Raw genomic sequence first — 23,125 nt, 5'->3', positions numbered from 1 at the left:
TCCGTTAAGTTTGTCCAAGTTAGACATCCAGTCCTATGTGACAATGACATTTAATGAGGTGGATACCACGTGGCATGACGCCTCAGTCCCCTAATCCATTTTACCTGTTATATCCCGTATTTTGTACATTCGGATATGTCAATGTTACACCCCCGAAAAATTTCGCGCTACAAAATCATAGACGGCGTGGTACGAGCTCGAAAAGGAGTTAAGTCAAACAAGGATTAAGGATTAATATTGGGTGATCTAAGTCTAAGAATATATACACATACGACATTTGGAGACAATATGGTGTGAATTGGTTCATAAGTTATTTAACGAAAAACCTTCGTTACAGTAAGTTAAGGTGGGGCCCACTCATCGGGACCTTATAAAAGAAATATGAATAGATATATCGGTAGTACATTTGAAGTTGAGCATGTCATAAGAAGGACCCATAAGACAAAAATGAGTGTAAGCCCCCCAAAAGGACGATTTAAGAAAACGTTTTCGGATGACCTGACTTGGAGGAGGCAAAAACGGCATTATAAGTTTGGAATTTGGGAAAACGCCCAGAAATAAAAGTTGTAGATAATTGAAATATCTTTCCAACGGTAGGTCTTGGGCCTATAGGTGACATCGGAATAAGGAGATATGAACATTTTAAGGCAGGAGGGTCGAGTTGAACAGTAAATCCGGCCCAACCCGAATTCAATCCGGGTCAGGCCCATTACCAACGCTTTTTAATAGAAAAATTCGGTTTCTATCCCTCATTTTCAGACCAAGAGGACCTGGAAAACTCTAGAGAAAAAGAGAGAGGAGAGCCTAGAGAGAAAACCAGTTCTTGACCAAAATCGGAGCCTCGAATCCCGAAGCCCATGAAGAGAAAAGTGTTCTACGTCGCGTTGCCTTCGATTTGAGCTAAAAATCAACTAAAAATAAGAGGGTGGACGTGGTGGCTGTGCACTTAAGGTATGAATAAGGCTCTTTTTCATTGTTAACAAGTTTATTTAGAGTTTTAACGGATTAGAACGAAGAAAATAGCGTGATAAATTCGTTTGTTGGTATGGTTGAATTGTAGAATGGGGTTTGAAGAAAATTTTGGATGAAAACAAATGTATTTAACTTGTAGAATGTGGAGGATGTTGTTATTGATGTTGTTAGTGTTAATTTTGACCTCTTTGCGGAAATAAAATTATTAAATAGTTATATCGCGAATTGGTTGGTCGGGAAAATTTGGAAAATAATGTGCGGGCTGTTTTACGGCATATGTTGGTGTTGGAAATGATGTTAATATATTTGGTATTGTTGTTGATGTGTTGGTTGCTGAATTGTAATTCTGAGCTAGGCATATAAACAGGGGAGGTGCTGCCAAAATTTCTGTAGGCAAATGTTAATTCAAGATTGAACTCCTAAGGGCTTATGGTTAATGTTTGGTATTTGTGACCAATTGTAGATTTTGGAGAATTTGGAACTTGAATTTGGAGTAGCATAAAAAGCGGAAAAGGTATGTAAAGCTATCCCTTTTCTTCTCTTGGCATGTCCTAGGTGTACTAGATTTGGATTTGAGCCTCGTAGGTTATTCTGCTCATAGGAATGCGAGTCTGAATTTTGGTACTATTCATTCAGCACAATTGAATTATAGCCCTTAAGTTTTATTGGAAAACTGTTCAAACATCCATAACCCGTACAGACGTGATAGGCTCGCTCTAAAACCTTCATGGATGACTCCATAGAGTCCAATGTTTGTAATTTATATCCGCCACCTCGACTTGACCCGAGGTGGGCCCACAAGTTCCGAAACTTCCTTCGTTTGTCTCACTTGAGCTATTTTTGTATGATATAAAAGTAAGACTTTCGTCTATGAATCTAAGACTCCGTTTGATTCGTTCCATAAGTCACTGGAAAGCTCCTTAATGTGAATATCCTGATGTGAGCATGTAATTCGATATAAGGAGTCTGCTATGAGTAATCTGATATAAGTATGTTGATAGAAATATCCTGACACAAGTAATCTGATATAAGTATCCGAAATAAGTATTTGGTTATAAATAATCCGTTACGAATATCCTGATAATACATTCGATTCTTTCATCGGATTTTAATTTATGTGCACCTAGTTTCTTACTAATCCGCTCGTATATATGCTATGATCCCTTTCACCGAGTTCCGGGCCGGTATGTATCGTGCGTATGGTTCGCCGAGTCCCTTTTCTAGGGGTCGGGTTCCATGCATGTAATTTCGAAGTATGATGTGTCCGGCTCTGGGGTACTGTGGTATATGTCCGTCCCCGGTTGCCGTGTATATGGAGTGTGATGTGTTCGGTTCCGGAGTACTGTGGTATATGTCCGTCTCCGGTTACCGTGTACGGTTCTGGGGTACTGTGGTATATGTCCGTCCCCAGTTACTGTGTATATGGATTATGATGTGACTGGTCCCCGGGTTCTCGTGGCATATGTCCGGTTCCCGAGATACCGTGTACATGTTATGAAATCTTCTAGAGTATGGTGTGTCATGGCGCCAGAGACGGGAGTGGCGACCATGTTCCTGTGCCCTTTGCATGACTTTGATATGCATCATTTGTGATTGAAAAGTAAGTATTCTGATATTCTGAATAAGCTACTTACTTTCTGTATTTTTCTGATATACGATTTTGGCATACATGAATCTTGTGTGATGCATGATCCTGGCATGCGTGATTTATGTTTGGAAAGTAATAAATTTGGCATTCTGTTATTACCTCTTTCGCCAAGTCCCGGGCCGGTTATATTATTGTGCGCACTATGTGATATTGACCGCTGGACCCCTGACCGCGGTATGTGCGACATTGACCGCTGGACTCCTGACCGCGGTATGCCGGACTTGTGACACTGACCGCTGGACCCCTGACCGCGGTATCTGCGACATTGACCGCTGGACTCCTGACCGTGGTATGTCGGGTTTGGGATGTTAACCGCTGGGTACTTGGCCGCGCGCGGTATGTGTGATAGTGACCGCTGGACTTTTGGCCGCGGTAATTGTGTGTTTGATTTTCTGTGTGTATGAGACGGAAATGTTTTTCAAAAGAAAGCAAAGTATTTCGGCATTTTGATTGCCGTATTTGCCTTCCGGAACCTCTTATGTATGATTTGTACGTCAGATGCAACACTTTGGTATTCTAGTTATTGTGCTCACCTTCTGTACATTTTACTTCGGTTATGACTTCGTTTTCTGTGTTTCATGCCTTACATGCTCAGTACATATTCCGTACTGACCCCCTTTCTTCGGGGGCTGCGTTTCATGCCGCGCAGGTACTCTCAGATGAGTTGAAGATATTATGGAAGATGTTCCAGCGAGGAGGGCAAGCTCCATTTGCTCCCGGAGAACTGCCGAGTCAGAATATATGTGTTAAAGGTTCTGTTAATGTTAGAGACTTTGCAGACAGAGTCGTGGGTATGGTATGTCGGTTTAGTAAGCGGCTCCATCAGCCGATATGTCGTTTCGTATCACGTTATAAAGTCCGTATGATTACAGATTTGTTTGACTTGAAAGCTACAATATATATATATATATATATATATATATATATATATATATATATATATATATATATATATGTTTCAGCAAGTTTTACTATGTATCACATTCTATTTGATTAAAAGTCCGAAAAGATTATGTACGAAATGCGAGTCTGTGGGTTCGCTCGGCTCCGGATATGGGGTCGAGTGCCCATCACACCCTAGTGAGATTAGGGTGTGACATACCTTCCCCTCTATTTGTCCTGTCACCATTAAAGTGTTCTTCCCTTCCTCCACCATTGCCACTATTTCGATTAAGACAGGTCCCATAGTCCAGAAAGATTTTATAAACAAAATGCAGGTCAGTTCTCCATTTTCATGGCGGGATTTTGAATTTTCTTCTTTTTTTTTCTCACTGCCAATTGAATAATTGTTAACTTTTTCCCTTTTTGGCTGTGTAATTTATGTACTTTTAGGAGGAAAGAACAGTACGAGTAGGTAATGTATCGACTGAGGGGCAGGTTCCCGAGTTCTTGAAAAACACTACGAGTAAGAACAGTCCATTGGAAGAACATTTTTTCGGAGCTCTAATTACATGATGGTAATGGTGGCAAGAGTGGTGGAGGGTAAGAAAATTCCAGTGGTGGAAGAATAAAGAGAAGCGAGTGGTAAAATGGGTTAGGGGCACTGAGGTGGCATGCAATGTAGGATTGGATGTTCAACTTGGACAAACTTAAAGGAGAAGACGTATATTTAAACCGATAATATATAACGATAGGGGTTTATTTGAAAACGAGGGGTATATTTGACCCTTTTCTGACAGTAGAGGAGTACATTCGGCCCTTTTCCGTATTTGTTTTTACAAGAGGAATAAAGGGAAAATGACCTGATTTACCCCTCTACTATTGGAAATAGTTCACATTTACCCCCCGTTATACTTTCGGCACAAATTTGCCCCTACCATTACCTAAGTAGCAATATTTGCCCCCCGTTTGGATGGCAGTCCACTGTGGCAGTTAAGCTTCCACGTGGCCTGACATTTGGATGAGGTGGCATGCCACGTGACATGCCACCTCACCACCCTCTCCCCTCTCCATTTCGTTCTTCTACCTCCAACTAAAGCCACCTTCAACCTTCCCACCGCCGCCCTCAAATTCATTCGAAATAACCCTCTTATTTTCAAAACTTTCAGGCATTCAATACCCAAATGTTGTATTTTCACACAATGATGAAACCCCTTTTCTTAATCTTTCACATTATCGTAAAGATTTAGCAGAAAGATTAGCAATGATGTTAATGCTTACAAGAGTTAAAAGACATTCTTTTATGTTATTGAAAGATTTAAACTTTTTATCTAAAAGTATCTTCAGATTATCAAATGGGTTTTAAGAATTTTAATGGTTGTGAGGTTTTTGGGTTGGAGATAAATGGACAGTATCCGGGTAAAGTGATAGTAGTGGCGGTTATGGTGATTCCGATGAGATGGGTTAGTGAAAAAGAAGATATAATTGTTGGAGGAGATGACGGTGGGGTATGGCTTCAATGGTGGTTGGAGGTGGCTTTGTTTGTTTGTAGAAGAAAGAAATGGAGAGGGAAGAGGGTGGTGAGGTGGCATGTCACGTGGCATGCCACCTCTCCAAATGTCAGGCCACGTGGAAGTTTAATTGCCACGGTGGACTTCCATCCAAACGGGGGATAAATATTGCTACTTAGATAACGATAGGGGCAAAAATGGGCCGAAAGTATAACGGGGTAAATGTGAACTATTTGTAATAGTAGCCCTTTCGCAGGAATAAAAGAAAGAAAAAACGTTTCCTTTCCTTTTCTTTACACCTTCTATTGGCTTCTTTTTGGCAGACGTAGATTTGATCTGCATTCAGCTAAATTTAGCTTAAGCATTATAAGTGATATTTGCCCCAACACTCAACTCGACATTTGCCAATTTCTCCAATTCTTTATCAGTTAACAAGAAAACCAAATGCCGATATTTAGTTCATCATCATCTAGCTCTTCAAAATCATGGATCCTTAATGGTCTAGCTGTAGGAGCTGCAATGGCCACAGCTTTCGGGGCTCGGGCCTACCTTACCCGATCCGGTAGGTTTCGGAGCCGGATCATTGGAATTATACCCGCCCGTTTTGCTTCCACTCGCTTCCAGGGTAAACCCCTTGTTCATATCCTCGGCAAACCCATGATTCAGGTATTTCTAAAACCTTTATCCCCTTTATTATCTTTTTTAGCATATACTAGTAATGAAGAAATTGCACGATTTGCCCTTCAAATGTGCTGGTCTTTAATTTTCGCCCTTCAAATGGGCTGGTCTTTAACTTTTTCCCTTCAAAATCGTTCTTTAAGGATGCGGGCGTAACTTGTAGGATATTATGATGCGAATATATAAAACAGTTGTTTGCCTTGACGGGCAAAAATTAAAGGCCAGCACAAAATAGGGGTAAAAGTGCAAATGACCCGTTGTAAATTGCATGATTTTGTCAATTGTGAAGAGAATTGGTCAAATGGAGCACATATTACAAAATGGATACTACTCGCTAGAGGAGAATTCAGGGTTCAAGCTCTATGGGTTCAACCTTTAACGTTCTTAGTATTGAATTTGAACCCATTATATTTTTGAAGTTATGGAATCATATTTACTATTTGTTGCAAATTTAGTGGATTTCATACATAAATTATGCTCCGCGTCGAAAGTACTGGGTTTAGATGACAGAATATCAATTTTCGGATACTTAACAAGTGTCTACATCCTGAGTAATTATAAGTTTTCTTTAAATATTAACAAGCCATGGATCTCAACTAACATTCAACTTAAGAGAAGAATGTAATTACTGAATTTTTAGGAAACTGCATACAATATTCGTAGTGCAATCTCTTCGTTTGAAATTCTTAATGTAGCTTTAATCGGGATGCACTATCATAGTCATCGTTTCCGAAGGAGGTGACACCCTCACCAGATTCAAATTCTTAATTGCAGAGAACATGGGAAAGGGCAAAACTTGCTGCTACATTGGATCACGTTGGTACGTCTCCATTTGACCTAATTTGACTACTTTTTGTAACCTCGACCACAAACCCTGACAAAGATAAAGAGGAAAGAAAAGAGAGAATAAAAAGAGAAGTAGTAGTTCTAAAATTTGCGGATATGTTCGTATTGTTTAACAGTTGTGGCAACAGATGATGAAAAGATAGCTGAGTGCTGCCAAGGTTTTGGTGCTGAAGTAATAATGACCTCTGAATCATGTAGAAATGGTAAATAGAACATGCGCTTGTTTTCTTAATCATAAAGTTTGCCCTACTTCTGGTAATTTCAGTTTGTGACATTGCTAATGCTCAGCTGTTAAATTGGAGGAACCGAGCGTTGTAATGAAGCTCTTCAAAAGCTTGGAAAGAAGTATGACATTGTCGTTAACATACAAGGAGATGAACCTCTTATTGAACCAGAGATAATAGATGGCATTGTCAAAGCCCTGCAGGTAAAGTTTCTTCGTTCTTTTTCCTGACAAAAGGCTGTCCACTTATTCCCTGGTTTATAGTTTTGAATGATTCACCGTTAACAGCTATGAAATATTTCAAGAAAAAGAGTCTTTGTTGTTTTGCAAGAAAAGGAAGAGATTAGGGTGCAAATCATTAAAAATAATAGGATAAGGTGCAAATCGAAAAAGATAGCACATATTAGGGTGCAAAATGCAAGGAACTCGCTGATTATCTATGTTTGAGACAATGATTTCGTGATATCATCTCTTGGGATGATGGGTTGTCAGTTGCCACAAAACCTGCATTATATGTAGTCATGTCATACTTCTATTATAAACGTATGAAGAAGAGTTCAGATTTACAAGAGTTCTAATGTAATTTCATCTCCTCACAACTTTCTTTCAGCCTCTATATTGCCAGTAGTTTAACTTCGTCATAATATATTACTCTTTATTTATGCAGGCTGCGCCAGACGCGGTTTTTAGCACTGCTGTGACGTCTTTGAAACCTGAGGATGCATTTGATCCAAATCGTGTTAAATGTGTGGTTGATAATCGTGGTTATGCAATCTATTTTTCACGAGGATTGATCCCTTATAACAAGTTAGTCATGATTCTCTTAAAACTCTAATGCAGTAGTATTTCTTATCTAACGTGTGATAAAACCTTATCATTTTGTGCAAACTTTCAGGTCTGGCAAGGTTAATCCTCATTTTCCTTACTTGCTGCACCTTGGAATTCAGGTATTGGATGGTACATATATAGTGCAATTATCATTAGTTTATCTGACAAAATCTTGTATGACTGAGCAATTGTCTCTCTCTTATTTCATATCCAGAGCTATGATTCTAAGTTCCTGAAAATATATCCAGAATTGGAACCGACACCATTGCAACTTGAAGAAGATCTTGAACAGTTGAAGGTCCTTGAGAATGGATACAAGATGAAGGTACCAAATCTGCATGCTTGACTTATTCGTTTTACTTGTGCTCGCCTGCTCGGGTTATAAAATTGGTGACTCGTTAAGTTAACTTTGTATGCTAATTGGTTGTGTCTGAATATTGTGGAGAAAACAGTTTAAACGCAGAAGAAAAGTTTTTCCCCTTCAATTATATGAAAAACTTTGACGGTAAAAACTTGGCCGCACCTAGTGTGTACACCAAATCATTGAATGCAAGACATGTGTCTTTCGTATACACATGTCTCACTTAACCATGATGAAAAAGTGATATTGATTCTCCCTTTAATTTTTAATAATTGCTAAAGTTAAATTGGTAAATTGGTTGTGTAAACACCGGGTTTGAGTAAGTATTTACCATATGTAGACCGAAAAATTATAATCTTTTAGATGTAATTATGAAGGGGAAAAAAAAAGAGAGAGAAACTAAGAATTGTCGATAAGGTTAATCAGTTTCCATTGAAGTCTGCCTTATTGCAGCCTTTCATTTATTTGCTCATCTTCATTTCCTATTTGCCTCTTGTTCTGATTATATATTAGAGTGCTTTTATAGTGGATGGATCTCGTCCTGTATGCAGGTGATTAAAGTTGACCATGAAACTCATGGTGTTGACACCCCGGAAGATGTAGACAAGATAGAACAGTTCATGCAAGAGAGAAACTTGTCTTAGAGCAGAATAAGTTTCTATTGGATGACTTTGGTGTTGTCTAGTGCTATACGTGTTGAGCTTTCTGGAAGCCATTCTCAATCAGAATCAGTGCACCATTGATGTTGCTGAATTCTTGAATGAAAGAACTTGAAATAGGATGAAGTTGTAACAATCCCGCGAATAGTTCAAATTTTGGTGTTTGTGATGTATGTTGTCTTCAACCTTGTTAAGGCTTGTTATTTCCATCGAATACTGGAATTTGGGTTATTTCTACATTGCAGCCCTCTGTCTGTGCTTAACAAATGTGCTTTAGAGGGCAAGCTGACTGTTGACTGTAGATTTTTCCTAGAGTGTGAATAAAGATGTTCTGTTTTGCATTGGTAGCATCTGAGTCTGATTTTGATTTTCTTTGAAGTCATATTGTGCCAATTTCTAAAGTTCAACAAATTATATTGGTAATGGTGGTCGGACATTGGGTTGTACATGGTTGCAGGTGGATAGCTTCTTGACTAGTTTGACTCTTGGAATGGAACTGCATACCAGTGCTGCCATTTTAATGGGTAATAAGTTGGTATAAGTTTATCAATCTATAAGAAACCAGAACATATAAGTGCTACTAGCAATACTATACTAATAATTATTATTGTACAAGAAAGGCATTAGTGAGTTGAGATACGTGAAGTCTCATGTTCAAAGATCCATTGGAGGCAAAAACACTTAATAATTTCTTCCCATACCTTGGTGGATAGAGTAACACGGTACCTGTGTCGGTGCGGGTAGCAGTTATCCATGAAATTAGTCGATGTATGTGCAAGTCAGTCCAACGCACCTGTGTCGGTGCGGGTAGCAGTTATCCATGAAATTAGTCGATTTATGTGCAAGTCAGTCCAACGCCACGGTTATTTAAAAACAAAAAAAAGGAGATGGCCATTGAAAATGTCCCTTAATTGGTGGAAGATAAATTGATCGAATCATCATCATGACAGATAAGGGAGAGTAAATTTGAAGTAGAATCTGGAGAAGACTGAAGAATACTACTCACCATGGAGCCTAAACTCGAGAATATAAGAGAGAAAAGTAAGAAACAGTGTGCTACATGTAATTCTTTTCTTAGAGAAATATCAATATTATCATGTACACTAATAGCTTGTGAAAAAACTCCAAAAGAAGTTAGCAGCTAGTATATCTGTTGTAACTGCGGATTACGAAACTAACCACCGACAGCAGCAAGCAGAAAATGAATCAGCGAAAAATACACAAATCCACCTGGCGAGTGAGTCACAAACGATCCGAAACTCTTCCCCACCACACAGTGCCACGCTGGTCCGTATATCGAATCAAACTCCGAAAATCCACAAAAGTTTCATTCACTAAATTTTCAAAAAATTGAACTCAAATTTGAAACTTAGAATCATTTTTCAGAAAGAACGGTTAAAAACACACCCGAACTATTATTTTTTCGCGAGTTTCACGCCCCCCAATAATCAGGTGTTCCTTTTTACTACCTGAACTATCACATCTATATGTTAAAACACACCTTATCAATTGTTTATTTTCCTATCTGAATAATCAGGTGTTCCTTTTTACTACCTGAACCATCAAATCTATATGTTAAAACACACCTTATTAATTGTTTATTTTCCTACCTGAAAAACTCAAATATTATCAGGTAGGAAAATGAAACAGACTGATAATTGGGTGTGTTTTTGACCAATTAACTCTTTTTTTTTAAAGCTGAGAGGAACGAAACTCACCTTTTTGAGGGAGCGAGCAAGGAAGGTTGGGTTAGGGCGGTGAATTCCAGGTTGGAGGAGTAGACTTCTAGCGTAAGGAAGGGCATGTTCTTGCATGGCAAAAGGCATATCTGCTGATCTGAGCCGTACGTTGAGGCTAATTGCCAGAGCAGCAAGCTTCACTTCTTCTTCAGTTGACATGGATTTGCCATTGCCTTTGTTGTTGTTATTAGGCCTTTGGTGCCGGGAAAGGGAAGAAGAAGAGTGCATGGGCATTTTTCAGGAGTTTTTGTGGAGGAAGTTGCTGCTAGCTACTGTTTCCAATATTGATTTGAGTTGAATTGTTTGGTAGTCATCACAAAAGGAAGGTCAGTTGAAACTTTTGACCATTCACAGAAACAGACTGACCCAACCGCAGGGCGAGGGCTGGTACGTTTTGAAGTTCTATTTGCCCAACCACCCAGTATATTACTAGTACTATTAAAAAATATATATTTTTTTTAATTTTACATATTGGTAGGGAAAGGAGAAATGGGGAAGAGATTATAATTTGAGATTGAGGGTTGAGATAGTCAACCAACTGAGCTACTAGATCCCTACAGTATTGAAATATTATGTATGTCACAGTATTTATATTAAATCATATTAATTTATTATCATAGGCCGAATACTGTATACTCAATTACTTTTGCGTCCCAATTTATTTGATACTCTTTTCTTTTTAGTCGGTCACAAAAAAAAATGACACATTTTTATATTTAGCAACAATTTAATTCTCATTTTATCCTTAATGAAATGATTTCTAGCCACAAAAATTCCTTTCGCTTGTTTTAGAATTCAAAAGTCTTTTTTTTTTCTTAAACTTTGTGCGCAGTAAATTGTCCTCATATAAATTGGGATGGAGGGAGTATGATTTAGTGATAAAAAAAGTACTTATTTGAAGACTTATATCATGCATTTATTGAGTTAATGTAAACTTCGGGTACATTGTTACTGTTTTTGTCTCAGTAAAATGCTATCTTTTTTAAAGTTAAATTATTCCATTATATTTTGCAGCATCACATAAATTGGGACAGAGGAAGTAATAATTATTATTGTACAAGAAAGGCATTAGTGGGTTGAGACACGTGAAGTCTAGTGTTCAAAGATCCATTGGAGGCAAAAACACTTAATAATTTCTTCCCATACCTTGGGGATAGAGTAACACAGTACCTGTGTTGGTGGGAGGTAGTAGCTACCCATGAAATTAGTCGATGTATGTACAAGTTAGTCCAACGCCACGTTTATTAAAAACAAAAAAAAAAAAGGGGAGATCGGCATTGAAAATGTCCCATAATTGGTGGAAGATAAATTATCGATTCAACATACAGATAAGGGAGGGTAAATTTGAACTAAGTAGAATCTGGAGAAAAAAACAGAAGATTTCCATTCACCATGGAGTCTAGACTATAGAAGTGAGAAAAAAACAGGTGACAGTGTGCTACATGTAATTCTTTTCTTAGAGAAATATCAATATTATCATGTACGCTAATAGCTTGTAAAAAAACTCCAAAAGAAGTTAGCAGCTAGTATATGATCTGTTGTAACTGTGGATTACGAAACTAACCACCGACAGCAGCAAGCAGAAAATGAATCAGCCTGATTCCGTGATCAACTGAACCTCCGTTTTGAACAGAAGGAAGGAAAACGAATCAAGCGAAAAATACACAAATCCACCTGGCGAGTGAGTCACAAACGATCCGAAACTCTTCCCCACCACACAGTGCCACGCTGGTCCGTATATCGAATCAAACTCCTAAAATCCACAAAAGTTTCATTCACTAAATTTTCAAAATATTGAACTCAAATTTGAAACTTAGAATCATTTTTCAGAAAGAATGGTTAAAAACACACCCGAACTATTATTTTTTCGCGAGTTTCACGCCCCTCAATAATCAGGTGTTTCTTTTTACTACATGAACCATCACATCTATATATTAAAACACACCTTATCAGTTGTTTCTTTTCCTACCTGAAAAATTCAAATATTATCAGGTAGGAAAATGAAACAGTTGATAGTTAAGGAGTGTTTTAATATATTGATGGTGTGAAGAAAAGGGAACGACTGATAATTGGGTGTGTTTTTGACCAATTAACTCTTTTTTTTAAAGCTGAGAGGAACCAAACTCACCTTTTTGAGGGAGCGAGCAAGGAAGGTTGGGTTAGGGCGGTGAATTCCAGGTTGGAGGAGTAGACTTCTAGCGTAACGAAGGGCGTGTTCTTGCATGGCAAAAGGCATATCTGCTGATCTGAGCCGTACGTTGAGGCTAATTGCCAGAGCAGCAAGCTTCACTTCTTCTTCAGTTGACATGGATTTGCCATTGTTTTTGTTGTTATTATTAGGCCTTTGGTGCCGGGAAAGGGAAGAAGAAGAGTGCATGGGCATTTTTCAGGAGTTTTTGTGGAGGAAGTTGCTGCTAGCTACTGTTTCCAATATTGATTTGGGTTGAATTGTCTGGTAGTCATCACAAAAGGAAGGTGAGCTGAAACTTTTGACCATTCAGAGAAACAGACTGACCCAACTACAGGGTGAGGGCTGGTACGTTTTGAAGTTCTATTTGACCAATTACCAACTATACTATTATAGTACTGTTAAAATGTTTTTTTTTTATTTTTTTTATCAGGGGAAGGGAAAACGGGGAAGAAATTACAAAGTGGGATTCGAACTCTGACCAAAGAGTTTAAGTAGCCAACCAACTGAGCTACTAGATCTCTACACTATTAAAATATTATGTATGTCACAATATTTATATTAAATCATATTAATTTATTATCGTAGGCCGAATACTGTATACTCAACTACTCTTATGTCCCAATTTATATGATACTCTTTTCTTTTTATTCAGTCACGAAAAAAAATGACACATTTTTATATTTAGCAACAATTTAATTCTCATTTTTATATTTAATGAAATGATTTCTAGGCACAAAAATTTCTTTCGCTTGTTTTAGAATTCAAAAGTCCTTTTCTTTTTCTTAAACTTCATGCGCGGTAAACATCCTCATATAAATTGGGATGAAGGGAGTATAATTTAGTGATAAAAAAGTATTTATTTGAATTCCTATATCATGCATTTATTGAGTTAATGTAAACTTCAGGTACGTTGTTACTGTTTTTGTCGTAGTAAAATGCTGTCTTTTTTAAAGTTAAATTATTCCATTATATTTTGCAGCATCACAAATTAATTTTCTAAATGTAGCACGTAAGTGACAAGTCCAGCCAGGCCTTTTTTTAAATACTCCTTTCCGAAAAATATCGAGATTCGGACAAATTGAATTAGAGGATATTTTATTTTATTTTTGTGAAATACAATATGCAGAGGAATTATATCTAGGAATGTATAAATCATGCTAATATTTATTTACTTTAATTGATAATAGTACTAGCAGTATATAAAATGAGAGGAGTATTAATTGGTGCCGTTGTGGTAGGCGTGGAAATGGCGATACTTAAAATTGAGAGAAAAGGCGGAGGGTGAGGCAGGGAAATGACAAAGGTGAGTAATAATGGGCATGTTGGGTGGGGGTTTCTCATGCTCTGACTACACGAGGATGGCATGGGAGATTCCCAAATATTGTGCTTCCCACTAGTTTTTTTACATTTGGTCTCCTCTTCTACCAATTCAATAACACTTCTTCTTTTTTGTCTAGTTTTGGTTCTATCTCTTATTTGATACTCATTTTAGAGTTCAACTAAAAGCATTTTCTATCAAAAGACAATTTCATTTTTATGACTTAAACTCGAAATCATTGATTGAAATTGAGAAGGGTACTTACCGTCCATCATAATCTTTGATGGTTATTTTCTTTGTCAATATGCTTTATCACGAGTCATGACACTAATATTGCTGTTACTGTGGGGTTTTTTCCAAATATTTTGCTAAGAAAACATTTTATTGCAACCCTCTTGTTTCCAACATATTAATTTTGTCATTCCTGCTGTCAAACATATTTATCTTTTGTTCGCACTTTTCCTACTGACAATTTTTTTCATATATGTTTTGAATAGTAATGTTGCTGTTTCTCATTTCTTCATTATTTGATAATCAATCAAGCTGAATGAATTTGTGAGGACTAAAATTACTTGAAGTATCAATTCTAAATTTAAGCTTTCACCGACCAAATTTTTTATTTGTTCTATCCCAATGGTTTTCCTGTGGTCAATATTTCAAGTGTGATTGATGTGACTGAATCAAACGATTAAACCATTTTACAGTAGGAAAAAAAGAATTCTCCGTTATATGTCAACAAGAGATGGCCTTGCGTTTTTATAAACTTTGGAATAACTCATCGTGGAGAATGCGTCACAAGGCTCATAAAATATAAGACAACTTGATTTATTTTATTATTTCCCAAACCCAAGAGTAACAGGTGAAGAAAGATGTTGGAAAGAAATATGTGGAAACAAATTCTTTGAGATTAGAGTTATAGACCTTTGTAACTTACCATGCACTCAAATAATATAGTTCAGGTATGACCAAGAGGTTTTTCTCCTAATCAAGGAAACCACCTCCATTTTCTAAACAAAATAGAATAGGACAAAGGTATAAATTTGCCTATGTACTATTCAAAATTTGCCATTTATACTTTTACACGAATACTTTGTTCTAAGTCAGTCCTTTCTTTAGTGGGCTTGGGACTAAAGGAATGATTGGGACAACAAACATCCATCTCGTTAGTGATACAAAATTTCATTAAGCAATTTTATCTATTGGGTTAAGGGCAAAAGATATGGAAATGTAGATTTTTTTTTTTCTTTTTTAATTGAATTCTGCAAATAGGTCGATGGGAAAAATCAAACTCCCCGTCTTGGAATAGAAATGATCTTGTCCATCCATATATGTACTTGCGTTAGCAAATTATCCCATATTTGTTATTTTTATCAACGGAACTCTAGAGATAAATGTGTCGACTTCACGTCTCCAAGCAATTCGATAAAAAAAGTCCAAATATACACCACAACTTTTGAATGTGACTTAAAATTATTCTCAGGTTGGAGTTCCATTAAAGGTCAAGGGCAAAAACAAGACTTTTCTTAATGATGTAGATAAAATTATACCATAAATTTAACAAAAGATAAAATTACTCAATTTTCAAAGTACGGGGGCAGAAACTTACCTTAAATAGCCACTCATCCAAAAAAACAAACTGGCAAATATGTAATATATACTATGAAACTAGTGTATGATATATGTATATTGACTAGCTGCTATAAATATTTTTGGTCAAGCAGCAAATGTAGCTTTTCCAAAGAAAATCTCTGTAGGTTCAAGATGGGCCTGAAAAGAGCACTGTGGTCAGCCCAAGGATGAAGTAGCCCAAATGAAATCAATAAAATGTGCAAGAGATGAGTGAGAAGCACGTGGATGACATAAACACTTAAGGGATCGTTTGGCGCATGATATAAGCTGAGATATTCCAACACTAATTTTTTATATCATATTTGGTACAAGGTATAAATTTATGTCAGGATAATTTTATACCTTCCATCAAACAAATTATAAAATAAAGCTCAAAAGTAATCCTGGGATATCCCACCTTATCCCATTATAGTTGGGATTATTTTATCCCACCTTTTGGGATAAATTAGTCCCAGAATTATAATTCTAGGATTATAATACCAGTATAATTTAGTCCGCATACCAAACGATCCCTTACCCCTTAGGGGTCGGTTGGTACACGGTATAAGATGAAATATCTCAGCACTAACTTTGAGATTAATTTTATACCATATTTGGTAGAAAGTCTAAAATTATCCCAGGATAAATTTATATCTTCTACCAAATAACGTATAAAATGAAGCCCATAATTAAAGATGAAATATTCCACCTTATCTCATTAATCTTAGAATTATTTTATCTCACTTTTTAAATGAGCTAAATTAATTTTAGAATTATAATTCTAAAATTATAATACCGGTATAATTTCGTGCGCGTACAAAACTCTTGAGGGATCCATTCATCTACTCCACAAATCTTCTCACTCAGCTCTCAAAAACCAAACTCCAAAACTCATCTCAACCACAGACCTCACTATCTCTGGCTGTAAATAATACTCCTAATAATAATATCCAAACTCCCTCTCTCTCCTCCCCCACTATCCTCCACACATACTCTATCTCTTCCCCTCACATGGCTGGTGTGCTGGAAACCATTACAATCCCACGCGCCTCCTCTGTACTCCACTCGCCGTCACTGGCTCCAGTAACATGTTCTTCCTTCTCCGGTCCTCTTCGTTCATCAGTTAGATTCTCTCAATTCAGTGGCCTTAAGATCCAACCAACTCCCTCATCCGTATCTGTTACTTCATCCTCTAAAACCATTCCACGTGGCAGACGAATCGTTTCCGAAGCTCAAAATACCGCCCTTGAAGGTATTTTATCTCTCTCTTGTTCTTCTTTATTTCACTAATTATTAGATTCCTTATATATATATATATATATATATATATATATATATATATTATATATAAACTAATTATTAGATTCTCCGTGCTTGTTTAAGCTTATAGACTTTAAGGGAAAACTCAGTTCCAGGAAATTCGACTGTATTACCAACGGAAGTTTTGTATTGCTTAATAAGAGGATTTTTTTTTTTGAACTTTCTAAACCGAATACGAGCTCTCATGGTAATAGAAGTAACTGGAATTGTATTTCATATTTAAGATACACTCCCTTCGTCCATTTTAACTTGTCCTCTATTGACTTGACCCACTCCTTTAAGCAGTCATAAATAGAATGATAATTTTACTATATAATTATTACTAAGTTATCTAAATCAATAAAACTCTTTTAAAAGTTGTGGAGCCACTAACATTTCATTGAAGCTTCCAACGCAATAATTAATAGTAAGGGTAAAATAAATATGGAATCATAAATTAATCTCCTGGTTTTCCAAACTGGACAAGTAATAATGGACATCTCTACAGAGCACAAGTAAAAATGGAAGGAGGGACTATTTTATAGCTATTTCACTAAATATTTTTGTGTTGAGATTCTCCGTGCCAGGGGCGGATTTAGACGGTGGCGAGGGTGTTCACATGAACACCCTGGCAAAAAATTACATTGTATATATAAGGTAGATTTTTTTTGTGTTTATGTACATATATTAACTTTTGAATACCCGGAACAAATGCAAAAGGTTAGCTCAAGTGGTCCAGGGTGTTCAAAATTGTCTCTAGCGTCCTAGGTTCGATTCCCAAGGACAAATTTAGGATATTCAACTGCATTACTAACTGTGTATTTACTTAAACGGCTTTTTAGTAGTTTTCACCTAGTAAACACATTATGAGTTTTCATGGTAGTAGAAATAACTAGAATTATATTTCGTATTCAAGATATATTACTTGGAATTGGAAATGGAAACGTGAATAACATATGTCTTTCCTTGTTGTCTGCTTGTGAGTTGTGGTATCTTTGTGTTGGTTACTTTGTTTACCTAATGTCCTAATTAGTTGAAGTAGCTCTATATAGTATGCGAGAGTCGGTAGTGGAGATCATTGGCAAATTTGAGAGCAGAGTATGTTTTCTATTTTATTTCTACACAGAGACATAGCTAATAAACTATGGATTAGTTCTCAGATGTACTGATTTAATTTTTCTTAATAAAACTGGAACTTGTCCAGGAAAACCACCAGTAAAATGTCAATTATTCGTGTTAGATGTCCTATAGGAGTCTTAGAGGCAAGAATAATGCTGTGATGCTCTGCATAAAGAAAAGAGAGGACACAAGAGAACGCAAAACATAGAAAAAAGTTTGAAAGATCCTTCATGCAAAAAAATTGGGAGCATCTTTCATGTGCTCCTTCACCTTTCACAACCACCAGATATATCTCCAAGACACCCTGCAATGGTCCCTGCGCTAAGCTCTTGCCCTCGGTCTTCCATAACCCCTAACTCGTAAATACTATGTTAGGCACACGTCATGGGTTCGAACCCTTCCGCAGCCGAAAGCCTGGTATTTAAGTGGAGAAGGCTAAAAGGGCAGGCCTATTATCCTTTAAGTTCCAAACCGTGCGCCCCTAGCTCTCGGATTTTCTGTTTATAAAAAAAAAAAAAACACTATGTTAGTATGTGGTCCTTAATAACTTTATAAAAGGGAACTAGTATGTCAAGACAATGAGCCCAATTAAGTGGTAAAAGATATCATAGGGCCTCCATGGTATAATTCCCAGAAAGCTTTGCTACTTTCACAGTTTCACTTAGCTGCTAAGAATTCATTGTTAAATCTTGCTTTATCAAAAAAAAAAAAAAAAAGCTGCTAGGAATTCATTGAATATTGGTTGCTCGTGATGAGGCACTCTTTACTAAATTTAGTGCTACCAACTTGAACTACACCTGTTAGATACTGATGAGTTAGTCGTGAAGCTACTTCAGATCTTAGGGAATAGACATAGTTTGGTATGTCAGTACTTCCTTTCGCCTTGCAGAAGCTTCATTTTTCACCGTGTTTTAAGCTTCATAATTGATGTTGCACCAATTATATTAATCATGCTTAGTTTGGAAAATGGGATTCTATGTTGTCAAATTTGCTCTTTAGTGGACTTAATATAGTGAAAAGATATGACATGCTTTACTTGAGTCGACAATCTATCGGAAACAACCTCTCTACCTTCCCAAGGTAGGGGTAAGGCTGCGTATACACCACCCTCCCCAGACCCCGCTTGTGGGATTACAACTGGGTATGTTCTAAAAAGATATGATACATGAGCTTCCTTGTCTGGTAGATTATGAAGTGTTTCTCTGTTTTCTGTTTCTGTGTTACTAGCCTGATACAAAATATCTCTCGTCTAGAAAGCATTGCTTTTGTAGAATTCCCATCATTGTCAGTATCTTTTGCTGGTTTAAACAGTTCTCGGTAATTGCAGTTGGTGCTGTTAATGATAAAACATGGAAGTCACTTGTAGTTGAGTCTGATGTACCTGTTCTGGTTGAATTTTGGGCTCCGTGGTGTGGTCCGTGCCGAATGATCCATCCCGTCGTTGATGAACTAGCAAAGGAATATGCTGGCAAGCTTAAATTCTACAAGCTGAACACAGATGAAAGTCCATCGACAGCAACCGAATTTGGAATCCGAAGCATCCCAACTGTGATGATATTCAAGAATGGAGAGAAGAAAGATGCAGTCATTGGTGCAGTTCCTAAATCAACGCTAACCACCTGCATAGAAAAATTCTTGTAAAATGGTGCGTATATAGATATATTTAATGGGAATTTACTGATATATTCCCTTTTAGCCTCTCGTGCGGCAATTAATTATGTAAACCTGAAATGCTCCTGTATAGTTGGGTTGCATTATGTTTCCCCTTACTTCAGTGTTATGTTGATTGTTGGTAGTTGAATATTTCTCATGCTTAGAAATTCAGTCGCGTCTATAAATGCTTTAAGAAAGCATTTTCGAGTGAAACTTGTATATTTCTTCTCTTGTTCGGTTCCAGTAGCATCAAAACAATCAAGGCAAAGTGCAAATTCTATGTTTTTCAGTTCTCAGTACTGAGGTTTTCTGGGCTGTTTTATACCTTGCCGACTGCTGAGGGCGAATGTGTTTACCAGAGCTGCAGTTCATGGCAGCAAATGTGTTCCTTGATGTATTAACTTGCCTGTTTTATGTTCCTGTAATGTCATCACCATCTATATGGAGAGAATAATGTGGTGTTGCACAAACAAGGATTTAAGTTAGATTGTGCCATTGCCAAGATGCTAGTTTGATTTTTTACTACTTTTGTTTCCTTAATTAAAGTTCATTATTACAGGAGAAAGCAGATCAGTGTAAATCAGGATATATTCTGTTTACAGAAACAAGATTAAATTACCATAATTGACTGTCAAATCTCTAGGGAATCAAAAACTTGCATAGTAGGAAACTTCATTTGGATAATATACATCTGATACCAACGTCAATTACAGCAAACAGACATTTTTACTCTGCCCTCAGTGTAACTCAAATAATGCAGTCTTGCTGGTGCCTTCACAAGTTGGTAATCTGTGGTTTTAGCTGTCCACGTATCAGATATCAGAGCCTCGCTTAATGCTGTAGGGTCTTGGGCTCAGGTCTAGTACAACAAAAACCTTCAAAAATATGTAGTTTATAGCTAATGGCTACACCAACACCAACAACATACCCAGTGAAATCTCACAAAATGTTTTGGAGATGATAGAATGTATGCAAACCTTACCCCTACCTTGGATAGAGAGGCTGATTTCGGTAGACCGTATAAGAACAATCAATTCATAGCAGGATGAAAAAGCTAAAGCTAATGGCTATTGACACAAATTTTGGGGTCATTCAAAGGTCGTAGCACATTACATTGGAAAGGTTAAAGAGGTCTGCGATGACATCAACAATCCTCCTTGAATATGAATCTTCACTATTCATGTTATTCCATTTTATTCATTTGAATCTAATAGTGTACACTACAAGACAATGTTAGAATAAAAGGCCTAGGATTAGACCAAATAAAAAACAAAAATATAGACGCACAGGCTTATAGGTTGTGCTCAAAATAAGGTATAGAATAAAATTTGCTCTTAACGTATTGAAAATAGTTTAGATTTGCCTTTCTTCTACTTATCGGACCCCAATTGTTCTTAACGTTAAATTTTGGATAAAAAATATCACTCCTTCCAACTATTGAACTCCAACTATCCTTATCGTTAATTTTTGAATTAGAAATATCCTCTTTTTTTTTAACCGAAATTATTAGATGGTACATGGATGAAACATTGATTTATTGTGGATAACTTCAGAGACGTGGATGCTAAATTCTCAGCTGTCATAGCATTGACAATATGTTAGACGATCTGCAAGAAAAAGGGAAAAAGTGCACCACTTATGTCTGTGTATAATGGACCTACACAGGCTGTAAGATTCTGGTGGAACATATTATTGATAGAGTCGGATGGATAAGTTCTACCCAAAGCCCACGTGTATTTGACAATTTGCACAAAGACCTGGCCTCTCTTTGATGCCTACTGAAAATCGGAAGGCTGTTGCATGTGTTTTTAGTTAATCGTTCATTAAAATGCACGCAAAACGATTTACACGAATAATTAATTGATAAATTAAGGTGTGAATGTGTATTATAGTTAGCTATGATTTAGTGATAACCATGTTTGTCGAGACATGTGCTATGTATTTATTGAATTGGTGTAAATATCCGGTGCAAGTAAAGGCCAACTTTTTAACCAGAAATTCTTACTTCTTTCCATAGTCTATATATCCGCTTCTAGATGTAATCTAATTGCAACACAGAAGTGAATTTTCATCCGCTTCTAGATGTAATCTAATTGCAACACAGAAGTGAATTTTCAAGCATCTCCAACAGCTTACTTTTTTTTCTTCTTATGGTATTGAATAAGATTAGGTTCAAAAGATATAAGTCATTTATTTTATTATTTATTTGGTGAGTTCTTAATCTTAAATTGTCATTTTACCTACTGTCTTAGCAGAATACATGAAAAATTTAACACCAGAAAATTCAAATGATATTTTCGCTATGTTAGACACATATATAATTTGGGGCCGCAAGATTTCGTGTTCAGTTACACTAAAACATAAAAAGAACGAAGGAGTAATTTTAAAGTTTAATGAACATAAGTATAAGATGGTTAAAAAATTTGAAACTACTAGAAGACGTTGCCCACGGCTTTTTGTACCATTCAAAAGGTAACAAAAACGTTATTTGCTAGTCTCAATAGGTTAAAGGAGTTATAATTTGAATTTACTCTTAGCCGTAAAGTTACTTTAGTTTCTGAATGACTAATCCACTAATTAAACGACCTACAAATTTGCAGCGATTGGATCTATGGACCACGTAAGTGAAAATCCATGGATTGGAAAAGAAAATTAGATAGACCAACTTTGACTTTGCACAATGATCTTATTCTCAAGAAAGAACAGAGGAGTTTTGTAGTTAATGTGACTATTGACTTTCGCACAATAATCTTATCTTATATTCTCAAGAAAGAACAGAGGAGTTTTGTAGTTATTGTGACTATTGGCTTGTTTATTTGAGTTTTGTAGTTATTGTGACTATTGGCTTGTTTATTTTATAGCCTGTTTGGCCAAACTTATTTTCCCCCCAAAGTATTTATTTTTTCAATAAGTGCTTATTTTAAAAAAAGTGAGGTGTTTGGCCAAGCTTTTGGGAGAAAATAAGTGTTTTGGGGGAGTAGCAGAAGCAGTTTTTCAGAAGCTAAAAAAAATAGCTTTTGCCCAAAAACACTTTTTTGAAAAGTACTTTTGAGAAAAATACACATAGAAACACTTTTTAAAAGCTTGGTCAAACACTAATTGCTGCTCAAAAGTACTTTTTAAATTAATTGGTCAAACACAAACTGCTATTAGCCAAAAGTACTTTTTTGAAAAGTACTTTTGAAAAAAGTACTTTTTAAAATAAATTATTTTTAGAAGCTTGGCCAAACAGGCTATTAGTTTATGATTTTTGGCTTATTTTGACTTAAAATAAATGTTTAAGAACACATTTTTATTTTATTAAACATTACAAAAATGCTTAAAATAACCTAAAATAAGTCAATCCAAAGAGGCTCTATGTAAGTCTTATAGAATATTTAGAGGCTCTATGTAAGTCTTATACAATGTTTAGTTATTAAAGATACATAAATCAACTTTTCATTGTGAGTGAATGAATTATATCTTTAAGTCAACTTCAAAATTATTTTACTACACATTTGAAGAATTTTTTTTGTCATCACTAATAATGGAATAGATGAGATTTCTTCATTCTTAATCAGAAGTCTCATATTTGACTTCTGAAAATGGAGAAA

The 23,125-nt window shown here is 36.4% G+C and overlaps 3 protein-coding genes and 1 long non-coding RNA gene across 5 annotated transcripts; 2 read left to right on the top strand and 2 right to left on the bottom strand.

Annotated features, from left to right (window-relative positions):
* The first annotated feature begins 5,287 nt into the window (after window positions 1–5,287).
* LOC132618252 (3-deoxy-manno-octulosonate cytidylyltransferase, mitochondrial-like) lies at window positions 5,288–8,952 on the top strand. 2 transcript variants are annotated; one of them, XM_060333315.1, is made up of 8 exons: window positions 5,288–5,676; window positions 6,463–6,508; window positions 6,663–6,737; window positions 6,837–6,961; window positions 7,425–7,564; window positions 7,653–7,704; window positions 7,800–7,910; window positions 8,498–8,952. In XM_060333315.1, the coding sequence occupies exons 1-8, from the start codon at window positions 5,455–5,457 to the stop codon at window positions 8,588–8,590; spliced, it is 864 nt and encodes a 287-aa protein (XP_060189298.1). In that variant the 5' UTR covers window positions 5,288–5,454; the 3' UTR covers window positions 8,591–8,952. The 2 variants fall into 2 exon arrangements, with proteins under 2 accessions (XP_060189298.1, XP_060189297.1); XM_060333314.1 differs by having other exon boundaries at window positions 5,289–5,676; window positions 6,651–6,737.
* A 695-nt stretch (window positions 8,953–9,647) lies between these two features.
* On the bottom strand, window positions 9,648–11,039 carry LOC132618235 (uncharacterized). The gene is made up of 2 exons (XR_009574029.1): window positions 10,324–11,039; window positions 9,648–9,939 (listed from the first exon to the last, which is right to left on the bottom strand). It is a non-coding gene; the product is annotated as an uncharacterized LOC132618235 (long non-coding RNA).
* A 670-nt stretch (window positions 11,040–11,709) lies between these two features.
* On the bottom strand, window positions 11,710–12,906 carry LOC132617541 (uncharacterized). Its single transcript, XM_060332559.1, has 2 exons — window positions 12,473–12,906; window positions 11,710–12,097 (listed from the first exon to the last, which is right to left on the bottom strand). Exons 1-2 carry the CDS (start codon window positions 12,725–12,727, stop codon window positions 11,936–11,938), a joined length of 417 nt encoding a protein of 138 aa, XP_060188542.1. The 5' UTR covers window positions 12,728–12,906; the 3' UTR covers window positions 11,710–11,935.
* Window positions 12,907–16,314: 3,408 nt separating this feature from the next.
* LOC132616592 (uncharacterized) lies at window positions 16,315–19,831 on the top strand. The gene is made up of 2 exons (XM_060331113.1): window positions 16,315–16,713; window positions 19,207–19,831. Exons 1-2 carry the CDS (start codon window positions 16,473–16,475, stop codon window positions 19,518–19,520), a joined length of 555 nt encoding a protein of 184 aa, XP_060187096.1. The 5' UTR covers window positions 16,315–16,472; the 3' UTR covers window positions 19,521–19,831.
* The last annotated feature ends 3,294 nt before the right edge of the window (window positions 19,832–23,125 follow it).

Source organism: Lycium barbarum, chromosome 11 (assembly GCF_019175385.1).
Source record: "Lycium barbarum isolate Lr01 chromosome 11, ASM1917538v2, whole genome shotgun sequence".
Classification (NCBI taxonomy): domain Eukaryota; kingdom Viridiplantae; phylum Streptophyta; class Magnoliopsida; order Solanales; family Solanaceae; genus Lycium; species Lycium barbarum.
Note: the sequence above shows the minus strand (reverse complement) of the source record. Positions and strands in the feature narration are given on the sequence as shown.

Coding starts and splice junctions, on each gene's coding strand:
- LOC132618252 (XM_060333314.1), top strand. CDS start 5,455: ATGCCGATATTTAGTTCATCATCATCTAGCTCTTCAAAATCATGGATC. Junction 6,509..6,650: donor TGCTACATTGGATCACGTTG/GTACGTCTCCAT, acceptor ATTGTTTAACAG/TTGTGGCAACAGATGATGAA. Junction 6,738..6,836: donor CTCTGAATCATGTAGAAATG/GTAAATAGAACA, acceptor GTTAAATTGGAG/GAACCGAGCGTTGTAATGAA.
- LOC132617541 (XM_060332559.1), bottom strand. CDS start 12,727: ATGCCCATGCACTCTTCTTCTTCCCTTTCCCGGCACCAAAGGCCTAAT. Junction 12,098..12,472: donor TTGCTCGCTCCCTCAAAAAG/GTGAGTTTGGTT, acceptor TGTGGATTTTAG/GAGTTTGATTCGATATACGG.
- LOC132616592 (XM_060331113.1), top strand. CDS start 16,473: ATGGCTGGTGTGCTGGAAACCATTACAATCCCACGCGCCTCCTCTGTA. Junction 16,714..19,206: donor TCAAAATACCGCCCTTGAAG/GTATTTTATCTC, acceptor CGGTAATTGCAG/TTGGTGCTGTTAATGATAAA.